Source organism: Elephantulus edwardii, unplaced genomic scaffold, assembly GCF_000299155.1.
Source record: "Elephantulus edwardii isolate Elephantulus edwardi_28Jun2011 unplaced genomic scaffold, EleEdw1.0 scaffold00222, whole genome shotgun sequence".
Taxonomy (NCBI): domain Eukaryota; kingdom Metazoa; phylum Chordata; class Mammalia; order Macroscelidea; family Macroscelididae; genus Elephantulus; species Elephantulus edwardii.
Genome location: NW_006399972.1, coordinates 1,366,932 through 1,379,444, shown reverse-complemented (window position 1 = coordinate 1,379,444; position 12,513 = coordinate 1,366,932). Strand labels below are relative to the sequence as shown.

At 39.0% G+C, this 12,513-nt stretch overlaps 1 protein-coding gene across 1 annotated transcript in view; it reads right to left on the bottom strand.

Annotated features, from left to right (window-relative positions):
* Nucleotides 1-2,899: 2,899 nt before the first annotated feature.
* Nucleotides 2,900-12,513, bottom strand: part of ATP8A1 (ATPase, aminophospholipid transporter (APLT), class I, type 8A, member 1) — a 375,206-nt gene continuing 365,592 nt past the window's right edge. Inside the window, exons 35-36 of the mRNA XM_006898188.1 lie at nt 4,166-4,257; nt 2,900-2,997 (exon numbers count right to left, since the gene is read on the bottom strand). Coding sequence (XP_006898250.1) covers nt 2,900-2,997; nt 4,166-4,257 — 190 coding nt within the window. The remainder of the gene's footprint in view (nt 2,998-4,165; nt 4,258-12,513) is intronic.

Here is a 12,513-nt window from a genome sequence, read left to right as displayed (position 1 = left end):
ATAAACTCAGGGGCTAACCTAAAGGCAGCACGTTTGAACCCATCAACTTCTCTGTGGGAGAAAGCCATGGCATTCACTTCTGTAAAGTTTTACAGCCTGTCTCACAGAGTTACTCTAAGTTTGAATTGACCTGACTGAAGTGGGAGGGTGTCCTTTATTTTAAAAAATACTCACTAAAAGTCACGTCAGCTGCATATTTCAATCCTGATAAAATAGTGTTGCATTTTACCCCTTAGGGAGGTGAAACACAAGTAGGATTTCTCTCATTTAAATTTACACCATCAAGTCACTGACTGCAATGCAGGGTTTCTGGCTTTTTTTTATTTAACTAAATTTTTATGAAACATGTAGTTTTACATTTTATCAAGGAGGAGCCTCTCCTCCATTCCCTTTAAGATCTTACATACTCAACCATGAGGGTCCCAGTCATGGTAAAGAGTTCAGGAGAAACCCAAGCTTTTAAGTAAAAAAAAAACAAAGAGTAATTTTTATTTTCTTGACTTAGAAAATTCAATCTAAGTACAGGCACAGCACTGCAATGTTAACATTTTGGAGAAGGAGGCACTGAGGGCAAATGGAACGAGCTCTTTTCTGTAACACCAGGACGATGGTGGAGTCTTCTCTGCAGGGATGGACTTCATTCTTGCTTTGGGATTCTCTGCATTGACCTCACCTGCCACCTAAGAGGAGCACAGACAAAGCCACGCTATTTCGGAGAGGCACTAGGTCTGTGAGGATGGCCTTAGATTCTACCGTGATCAGTCTTGCGAGCTCTTCTGACTCACACTTCTTTTAATGCGAACCCAAAATGGGAAGGGCCTGGGGAGTGAAGGAAGTAATACAAATTCCTTTTCCCCTTTAGGTTGGGGCCATGTCTGTATTATAACTGCTCTTCTTTGTAGGAAATGTGGGGGGAAGAGGACATAAATCCACTGCTATTGAGTTGATTCCAATACACAGCAACAAGGCTGCACTCTACGGAAATAGACTACCACCGCTTTCTCTCCAGGAGCTGCAGCTAACTTACAAATGCTGCCTTTTCAGTTAGCAGCCAAGCTACTTAACCACAATGCCACCAAGGCTTCCTGGAGGAGGCAAAGAAGTAGCTCCACAACCCACAATCCAGTAAAGGAAATTATGTAGATCCGAATTCCTACTTTTAACACTAGATCAAGAAGGGCATAAAAGAATGTGAAGTTATTCATCTCAAGGGATGATGTGGGAAACCACCCCTCAATTCCAGTTCTTCTTTTATTTCAAGAGGAATTTTTACTACTTATTATGCTGGTAAGTCCACTTAAAGGCAAACAGGCTTTCGAATAAAAGGCAAGAAGTTTGCATCAATCTCTGAATTGTATCTGAAAAGTAGAATCCCTCCCGCCCCTTTTTTAAATGAAAGCAGTATTTAAAAAATAGTGTAGAAAATGGGTTGTGATTTTTTTTTAAACAGCCCCTTCACCATTTATTGATAGCAAAATAGACATTTTTTTCCCAGATGTCTTGGAAACACCCAGAGTAATCAAATGATATGTCCATTTTAAAGTTTATTAATGAAACCCAGTCAGAATGAAAAATGTTGATTGACTATAAAGTTGTAGGCTTGAGGAAATTAGTTAAGTTTTCAAAATGGGGGAAATGTCTTTTTTGTCCCATTGAGCAGCAGGGGGCAAATTTTGAGAGCTGCTTGGCATATGAGCTGTAAAAGGATTCTAGTCTTCAGGATAGGGCCAGTCACTACAATGTGGGACGTGCTACATAAGACAGCAGGCATTTTTAGCGGGGAACAAATGAGAACCAAAACACATCACCATAGCGGACCCTATGTACAGGACAAAAGCCCATGCATTTATCCAACACATTATTCTAAACATCCATGAAATATGTAATGAAATATGTATATTATATATATTATCCCACATAAATATGTAACATATTTTTCTTCACAGGAGGGAAAAAAATCTTAAAAATAACACCATTCAACTTACAGCAGAAATGAGATTTTCAGAAAACGCTACATGACAACCAAACTACATCAGAAAGGACTAAGAGACAGAGATATAACCTTAAAACATCGGTACTGAAACAAAACGACATCACAGGAACATGTGTGCTAACTCTTGACGGCAAACGAACAAGACAGACGAGGAAGAAGCATTTGTAAGGCCAAAGGTGCAACATCACACATTTTAGTAGCAAATGCCTTGAAACACTCATTTTTTGCAAATCACTCTCACATTTGAAAAGTTGAGCATGCAGATTGCATGGCAGAAGTGGAAGTAAACTTTCTCTTAAATTTCTGGGCAAATGGCTACTGGACGAGTAATACACTTATCGAGCTTCTTTGGCAAACATTAATCAAGACATATTTTGACACACACATGAATGCACAAATTTATTAATGCCTTGCTTAGAAATTTTGTTCAGTAAAGTGAGTCAGTTCCTTGAGAATGCTGGTTTTTTATTTTATTCTCAGCCTATCCTGAAATCTAAGTCTGGATAACATCCATTTAATTTAATACCATCTGAATCTTTTTTTTCCCTAATGATTGGCCACCTCATGGCAGGTTCAATAAACTGACAGGCAGTGACAGGCCCGGAGCAAGAATACTGACCTAGCCTCGATTTCAGAAGCACTCTGGCAAGACACAAGGGTCATTTTCAATCTCTGTTTACAAAGACTTAGCAAATACTTTTAGAAATCTGAAAGAGATGGTGTTACAGTATAGTTGCACAGTGCTTATGTCTATAATATACATGAATCTGAATATCGATCAAGGAGATGAGCTCAGATCCACCTTTCCCTTCTGTGAACCAGCCTGGACGTGGTCAGCAGATTCCAGTGAAGACTCGGCAGCTAGCCTTAGAGATGTAACACAGCCTGCTTCTCGGCCACTCCCCATCACCACTCATCCGGCCTCTGCTTGGTGGTATCATACGCTCTAATCACTTCGGACTGTGAGACGATTCCATTTTCATCTTGAGAGAAAGCATACCCATCTGGAAGTGAACAACGAAATAGAAATGACTGTCATGTAGTGGTTATGAATCCCTATTATTCTGAGTTTTAAACATTCATTTCTAACTTGGGAAAGTTTCGCCGCTTGTCCCATTTTCAGAAGTACGAAGATTCTTATTTTGAGTGTCTGGAAGGAATACAGGCTCGACTGCATGGGCGGGAGTGGAGGGACAAGAGGTTCCTAAGAATGAACACCCTTCATCAGTCTCAGTTCTCTGTTCACTGTGTTATGTTCAACCCATCTCCCTCTCGCCCGCTCTCATTAGAGCGGGGTGAGTGCATTTTACTGAGTTGCAGACATGTTGCCATCCATGTTAGGTGGAGTGAGGAGGGGCGAGAAAAGAAAATGAGAAGGAAGAGATAAAAGCGGAAAATGGTCGTCTATTTTGCCATTTTTCTTGGCTCCCAGAATCTACAAAGAAACCCATGGATGCCGCAACATGGTTAGACAGGCTGTGTGGATGAGAAAAGACCCCCAAGGGGGACAGCATCCAAGATTTTAACTCAGTTTCTGAGTCACATATCTAAAGAAGGCCTTGGGAAGCTTAAAGGGCAAAGGCATTAGATGTGAGTATCTATAAATCAAAACAAATTATATGTGGAAACAACATGAAACAAAAGATATGACTAACAAGTAAATTTATTATAGGACTTTAGATATCCTTCTTTCAGAATATTGAAATGTAAAGAGGGGGTGATATGTAATAATTTCTTCAAATATTTTTGAAGGGGAAAGTATGTCTCAGTGTGTTGTATAAAAGCTGAAAAAGCTCTAGCAGTTATTCAAGGGGAAAGGATGACAGCACAAAGGCAGCTTATAAGTTAAGGTTTATTTTACTGGTTGTTTCCCCCCACCTCACCCCCAAGACATGAGGAGGCAAAGGGGCATGTGGAAATATTCTTGCTTTTTTTGGGTGAACTAACACGATTTTTAAGTGTCCTGTCCTTTAGGCCAAAAATTAGACAGCCACGGTAGACGCATTTGCTAGCCATCAGTTATTTATGCAATGCATTTCAAATCATTAAAACCTGATCTAAGAGCGCATTTGAAATTGTTTTAGATCCCTGGAGTGAAAATATGACTCAGCTCAATGACAGGCTAAAGGAACAACAGAGGATTTCCTGACAAAGAAGAACTCAAATACTCACGGAGCAGGTTTTGCTGGACGGATTCTGAGCGGTACAAGTTCACGTGGTTCTTCTTAAAGACGTTCTTGAGCAGTTGCGCCCTCTCGGTGAGGCTGCAGAGCAGGTGCAAATGTGTGAAATGAATTATCAACTCAGCAGAGACCCCCGTGCGCCCACAAGACCACCAGAAAGAGCTCTGGCTTACACAAAAGATTGCCAGAGAAAAGTGTAGTCCAGCCATTCCGTTGCCCCATTTCCCAGATAGCACATGAGATTTCAAGTGTCTAGGATGACATTTTTTGAGGCAATTTTTCTCCCTTTTAGTTAAAAGGGTGCTTGAACTTAATGATCTAGACAAAAGTAAGACTTTCCTACCCATCATTTATATTTGAAGCTAATGGAGATGCTTGTGTGCTTGTGTACACCAGAGAACCGAGGTAAAAGTTTAAACAAGGTTTGAAATCAGTAACAAAAGTAGATCTGAGGTTAACTTTGGAGAAATGGTTTTTAATCAATTTACATTATGTTGACATGCTGACTAAAATTACTATCCTAAATTTAGACCTACTTTACTGCCTTAACAGGTTTTTAGCAATTACTCATACTTTAGTCCTCTGTAATATTGATGTTTTTTAAAAAATATGGTAAAAAACACATAATATTTGCCAATTCAATGGTATGTTGTTGTTGATTGCCGTCAAGTCAAGCATGACTCACAGCAACCCAAGGAATAAAAGGCCTGAAGCCCTTCCACAACCATTATCATTCATCAAATTTCATAGAATTTCCAGAGGCATGTTGTTTAGGAAGTGGATGCCACTCTTGTGTCATATGTATATACACACACACACACACACACACATTCAATGATGTTTATTATGTTTTATAACCATTACCATTATCTTTGAAATGCTCATTTTATAAAATATAACCAGATTATAAAATACTAGTGTATATATGTGTTTTTGTGTGAATTTATCAGAGGATCCAAGTTTGATCCACCTAAAAGATGCTTGAAAAATCTGTTCAACATAATAATTACAAGGCAAAAATTTTCAGCAATGCTATTAGCTTCTAAAAATTTGATTGACTTTAATTAGCATACTGTAAGTATGTGTGGTGTGGCTGTTAAGTGCCGTCGAGTTGTAGGCAACTCATAGCGACCCTATGAACTAGCGTCCTCGACATTTGCGTGCGTGACTTTCATCCTTTCTCCAGGTTCATAGGGTTTCCAGAGTCAAGCTATTACGAAGTGGATGCCACTCCTGCTTCCAAGCTTGTTTCAACAGGGGAGTGCCACCACTGTCCACCATGGGTAACCATTATTACATTTGACACATCAGTGTCACAGTGTTCAGTTTCACAGCGACCACAAGTTACCTCTGTATGGCAAGTGAACACACCTGGTGTATAATTGTTTAATATAAAGAAACAACACAATTATTAATATATCTCTTTCAAACGCTATAAATTTTTAGTGTATAAGAACATTTGCTTTTAGTTTTATATTAAAAGACAATTAAATATTATGTAAAGAAGAAATTTTTCATTGATTTTAAACTGGAAAAAAATCTTACTACTGTTCTAATATGCATGAGATATTGTCCTTAATTTAGTTTTAAAATAAAAAGATATTTTCAGAAAGTTATTATTCCATGTGAGATGACAAGAGAAGAAATAGAATTTTCAATAAATATTTGGAGTAGCCTTATTCAGATACAAATCCATATAATTAATTATGTAATTTATAAAATCACAGTGCAAGAAAGAACACAAATTTGATGACTGTGCAAAGAAGAGGGCCTCACGCAATAATCCATTACTGTAGAGTGGACCCTAACTCACAGTGACCTTGTAGGGCAGGGTGGAATAGTCCCATAGCCTGTCATCTTTAAAGGCATAGTGTATAATGTGTCAGACTGCTAACCAAAAGGTCAGGGGTTCAGAGCCACCAGCTGCTCTGCAGGAGAGTGATGGACCTCCTTCACCTATAAAAACACAGTATCAAACACTCAGTGGAAGGTCAGCATTAGGTTTGACTCAGTTTTCATCTTTAACGAGGCAGCCTGCTACATCTTTCTTGTCTTTGGAGTGACTGGCAGGGTATGAAATGCCACCCTTTCAGTAAGCTGCTCAGTGCTTAACCACTGCACTACCAGAGTTTGCTCCTTACAAAGCAGGAACTCAGATATTTGTCAAGTGAATGAATCTGAGTAATAATTCTAAAATGCATATATAAACATCATCAATCTTCCTAATCATGCCATTTCTCCACTGAGTGATTTATTCAACTTAGCTTTGATATCAAAGAACATAAGTATGAGGGGCAAATAAATAATCCACAGGCTTTACAGCAGATGTTTACGCAATTTTGTTTTAATCACTGGAACTGACTCAGATGAGAATTTTCCATTTTGTATTTTCTCCACTATAAAAAGCTTTAGCTCAACTGCTGTGGTAAGTTATGCTAGTTGTACATTTTGCCAAACCTTTTTGGGACCCCAAAATGGAACAATCTTTATCGTACACAGAAAAAGGATCTTCTGCAGGATGAACTCAACGCAATTATACAAACATTTAGGCAGAAAACCAAAACGAAGATGTTTAGAAATGTCGACATTTATGGTCATCTCCTGTACGTATTTTTTTTAGAAGTTTTGGGACATTAATGGATATGTCTTATTAAACACATTTACTGTCATCAGGAATTAGCTACATTAAAGCCAGAGAGCTAATTAATCTGAAATCCTAGTGTTTCTGCAAATAGTTGCAAAACTTGTTTCTGCCAGTGAAATAGGCAGATACAGTGAAGGGTGGTTTTCACAGAGTTGCTTTTCTTCCTCTGCTCTTTAAATGATCTAGCATTACAGACCTGGAACCCTGAGGGACACTAAAGTATGTGACTGCTTTGAGGAAGTCAGCCACTTTAGCAGCAGGTGGTCTGATTTTGTTAGCAGACCATGGAGAGTGGGGTGCAGGTAAGTCTCTGGCATTCAACGCTGAAATGGCTACAGAAGACCAGAGGATGGCAATGCATCATCACATAGGGTTTGTTTTGTTGGGTTGGTTTTTTTTTTCTCTTTCCAAAATATGTTTTCCAGGTTTCATGGTGGGCTTTCTAAAGGCGTAATGTCCTAATACTGAAACACAAACGTTCTAAAAAAGCAGATGTGAAATCTTTATCCTTCATCATATGATATCAAGGCAACTGAGATATGGAAAAGGAAGCAATTTTATCTTGCAACAGTTCATATTAGTTTATGTCTACACTATCGAGTTAAATTCCAGGGTTCAAATGAAAAAAGTAAAAGCAAGCTCCCTGTGGTGTTTGTTTTGTAATTAGCACACAATACTGTTGTATTGAGAGCACACACTGGCTTCGGAGTCTTTAAGTTGGGAGGCTGTTCCTGATTAGCTCAGTCATGTTGGGCAAACCTTTCTCATATAAATGTGAAGGACAATACTTAACCCTTGGGCTCACTGTGAGGAGTCAGATCTTAACATCCTAAACTCACTGCTGTAAAAAAGTTGGTTCTAACTCATAGTGACTCTCTTTTGGGTTTCCAAATCTAGAAATCTTTTTTTTTTAAATATTTTTTATTTTATTTTATTTTATTATTTTTGTGTGCGTGTACCGTCAAATCAGATCTGACTGGTACAGGAGGAGATTGCCCCTCCTTCCCCGGCAAAGCATCTGGTGGATTTGAACCATGCACCTCTGGGATTGTAGTTGCAGCTTCTTGCCACTAGGCCACCAGCGCTCCCCTCAAATCTAGAAATCTTTATAAGAGGGAACTTCCCATTCTTTTCCCATGAAACAAGAAGTAGACTTGAACTAGTGACCATTTTATTAGAATACAGCATTCAACACACAGCTCTGCTAGGGCTCCTCAGAACTTGGTGATATTGTGACATCAAGGTGCTGTCTAGCTGGGCCGGACCATAAAGACCCACAACATGCACAACAGAAAGCCTAGACTAATCCAGCCCCATCTTCATAGTCTCTAGGGGGCACTGGTGATTTAGTGGTAAGGAACTGCGCTGCCAACACAAAGGTACATGGTTAGAATCCCCCAGCTGCTCTGTGGGAGAGAGATGGACATTATATTCTTGATGAATGTCTTGGAAAATCCAACTGGAGTTCTGGGTTGGTTCCAACTCTTTGATATTTCAACATCATCTCACTGCAAATGACTGAGTTAGAATCAACTGAGAGATGGTCCTGCAGTGGATTTTCTGGATGTTGTAAATTGCAGGAGAGGAGACTGCCCATCTTTTTCCAGTGGAGTCAATGGTTGATCAAAACTATCGGTGAGCCACCACCTTTGGGTCAGGAGTCTACCATCCTCAATTATCCTGACTCCTGGCGACCCTCTATTGGGTCTGGGAGGATAGAAATCATAACAGGAGATCACCTTTCTCCTGAGGAACAGTCAGTGGATTCGAACTGCTGGCCTACTCGTTAGCAGCCTAACATTTCTCTACTATGCCAGCAGGGCTGCTCAGGAAGGACTCAAATAAATACCAAACCTTCTTTATCTCTGCCACCAGATCTCAAGGAATTTACTGCTGAAAAATCAAGTAAGATAATTGCCACACAGAAAACACTTTGTGAAGCTCACTTAATGATCAGATATCTGCACCCGAGTTTTAATGTATAATGCCTCCTACCCTGAGTCGTTAATAGGAAAGTACATAATGATTTATTTTACTTGATCTTAGCTAGGTTGAACTTTTTTCTTTACTCTTTGTAAATCAGTGATTTTCTTCTATAGGATATAAATGTCATTCACAGGAGGGTGCTTCATGAATTACAAGTGGTGATGGGCTGTATTTTTTCAGCCCTATTTGACCTCTAGGGAACAACCCATCATTTCATATTTATGAAATTCTTTAACGCTATTATTTATGGGTACTGATATTACTATCAAATTACATTATGAACCAAATGGGTAGCATGCTGAAGTTAAATAGATGTTTAAGAATTTGGTTTTTTTTTGACAGCTAAACATAATGTAGGAAGAAATATTTTCAACTGATTGCAGCATATGGTCACAGTAAAGAGCCTCTCTTATTTGCGACTTTTGCCAGGTAGTTTTACTGTCTTATATACATGTATGTAAATGTATACATGTTGTTGTTGTGTACCATAGTCAGAACTGATTCAAAGCTGACCCTCTGGTGTGTTTTCAGAGGCAGTTAATAGCATAGGAGAGATTTCCCATCCTTCTCCTGTGGAGCAGCTGGTGGACTCGAACTATTTGCCCTTGGGACTGCAGCTTAGTTTCTTGCCACTAGGCCACCACTTCTCTTTAAATGTATACATATGGATCGATCGCCCTACCTACCTACCTACCTACCTACCTACCTACCTACCTACCTACCTACCTACCTACCTATATCTTGTTAGCTAGCTATATACACATACACAAATGCATACATCTATTAATATTTTGTGGTTTGGGTGACTCATGGCACAGGCACAGATGAGCCTGTAGAGCTGTGTTGTTAACCCAAAGGCCTTGCTGGCAGTTTAAATCCACCAGTGGCACTTTGGTAGAAAGACAAGTTGTTTCTTCTTATGCTACTTAGCAACTCAGAAAACTTCTACAAGGTCAGCTATAAGCCCATTCTGACTGGACAGCAATGCGTGAGTGAGGATTTTATTATGTTCATGCAGTACTTCAATCGGACAACATTTCTCTTACTGAGTTCTCCACCCGAGTTTGCTGTTTCTATTTGTTCTTCTTTTCGGCCCCTTTCTGCCTTCTGGACTTTGCTGCCCTATTAGTCACATACGGCTGATGGTTCTCCGAAGACCTTTCCTCACAGATGTTGCTGTTCTCTTTGTTGTTGTTATTGGGTGTCCTGGGTCAACTCTGACTCACAGTGAACAGCAGATCAAAACCCTGCCCTATCCTGGGACAGCCCCACAACCTCCCTGCTCAACGTTCTTCCTGTTGTCACCGTTATCAACTCATCTCCTTGAAAGCTTCCTCTCTTTCTGAGCCTCTACTCTTTATAAGTCTGCTCTGGTGGCCTAGCGGCTAAGGAGTTTCATAATGAACCCAAAGACAGGCGTTTCGAACCTCTGCTGATTGCTGGAGAAAGATGGGCAATCTTTATATCCTCTGAAAACCCACTGGAGGGTCAGGTATGAGTCATTTTTGACTCATTGGAATGAGTTTGAGCTTTCTGACTGCTTGGCTAAAAGATGATTTTCAGGGGTCAGTCAGTCTGCTTGGCTAAAAGATGATTTTCAGGGGTCAGTCAGTTCCAGGTTTGAAGTGTGCCTGAGGGTCACAGCTTGCAGGTTCCAACATTTTTATTAACACTTAGTATTTTTTTGAAAAAACTTTATATTGGTTTGCACACAAAATTCATATACACTGTGATTAATGCATGTATACTGTGTTTCATACATTGCTTCACTCACATTGTGGTTTTTTTAAAAATGCTTTTTATTTTATTATTTCTTGTGTGTGTACCGTCAAATCAGATCTGACTGGTACAGGAGGAGATAGTCTCTCCTTTTCCAGCAGAGCATCTGGTGGATTCGAACCGCACACCTGAGATTGCAGTGCAGCTTCTTGCCACTAGGCCACCAGAGCTCCCTTCACATTGTGTTTTATACAATCATTCATACCCTTTGCATTGTATAAAATTAAATACCACCGATCTATGCTCATCTTTTCTGGTCCCCACTAGATCTTTCCTATTCCTTCATCCCCTCATCTGCCCACAAACCTCTGCTACCTTACTGATTTCTACCCCTTTCAAAGTTTCCTGCTCTCTTTCACTTCCTCTTTTGCACTTTCATAGACTTCTTACTAGATAGCCTTGTATTTTTACAATAAGTCTTATGCAGTATTTGTCCTTATGAGCCTGAGCTAGTTCACTCAGCATAATTCTCTCTAGACTCTATGTTATTATATAGTATTCTACGAAATCGTTGTTCCTTAGTGCTGCATAGTATTCCTTTGTGTGAATGAGATTTGTACATATATGTTCACAGGACAATTATTCACAATAGCCAGAAAATAAATGTAAACAGCTCAAATATACCCACCAACAAAAGAATGGAATGAGAAGCTGTGGTACAGTCTGTATTTGTAAAAATTCTGTCCTATATTATTCTGCCCCTTTCCAGACCTCACTGTGATTCTGACTAGAGTCATCAGTACCGGTAGCTGGGGCGCTGTCTATTTTCTTTTTTTTTTTGGCACTGTCTATTTTTCCACATGTACACTAACGTGTGAATTTTCCATTTCCTTAGCATACTTATAGAAATATGATTTAAATACTGTACCCTTCTCTGTAAACACACTAAGATGGTAACAACTTAGATCTCTGATTGGAAGTGAGGTAAAGATCTCATACACTCAGATCACATTTTACTTCAAAACACTAAAAAAAGTAGGTGAAAACTTGTCAAATGTCTTGGAATGTACAAAAAGAAATGCTATTTGAAAATTTCCATTTGTTTTATATTGGGTTGGCAAGCTATTTCACTTGACTCATTAAAATGGATCTCCAGAAAGTAAATAGCAATTCACTCATGGAAAGTTTTAATGTGTATCATGTGAGAGCAGTCCTGTACTAGGTAGTGGTGGTGGTGCTGTGGAGATGAGCAATGCATACAACAGGCCTAATTCTTACCCTGGAGGAGATAACATTTCCTCCTCTGTCACTTTTCATTACAAATGTTGGATAGAACCATTATTACAGTGATGAGAATAGGCTAGGGGAAAACATTTGATACTATCCACTACCCTCAATCCCCATCAAGATATTTATATAACACTGATCTAAAATCCAGTGTGAATACTGAGAAACATAGTTCTGAGGCAATGTGGAAACTGTTTTTCATTAAGATAGATGTTATAGAGAATGACAGGGAGAGACCACCATCACTGTCCACATGACCTAATTATCTGACACCCCCATTTCCCTGTTGCCTTCTTTAAAGCTAAGGCTATGGGCAAAACAATGGGGATGGAACAACTTAACGAGGATTGATCTGAAGATTCTGTGCTTAAATGATAAACAGTTATGGCTGGTGATCAGATGCTAGCTAATGCCTACAACTGAAAAAAAAATTCATTTTAGTATATTATCTACCTACAGTTAAAATGTATTTTTTCAAATTTACAAAAAAAGAGTCTTCAGAGATAATTGCTCTGTCTGCAATGAACCCTCAAGTGTTCACAAAAACTTGTGGTAAACATTTGGATTTCTAATTAATGGCAAATTAATTATTTTTAAATGCAAGAAATGATATACAACCTGTTGAGATAATTTCTCAAAAGGGGCTGGGGTCATATACTGAGAAGTTAACATTTTTGCTGCAAAATGTATAAATATTTACA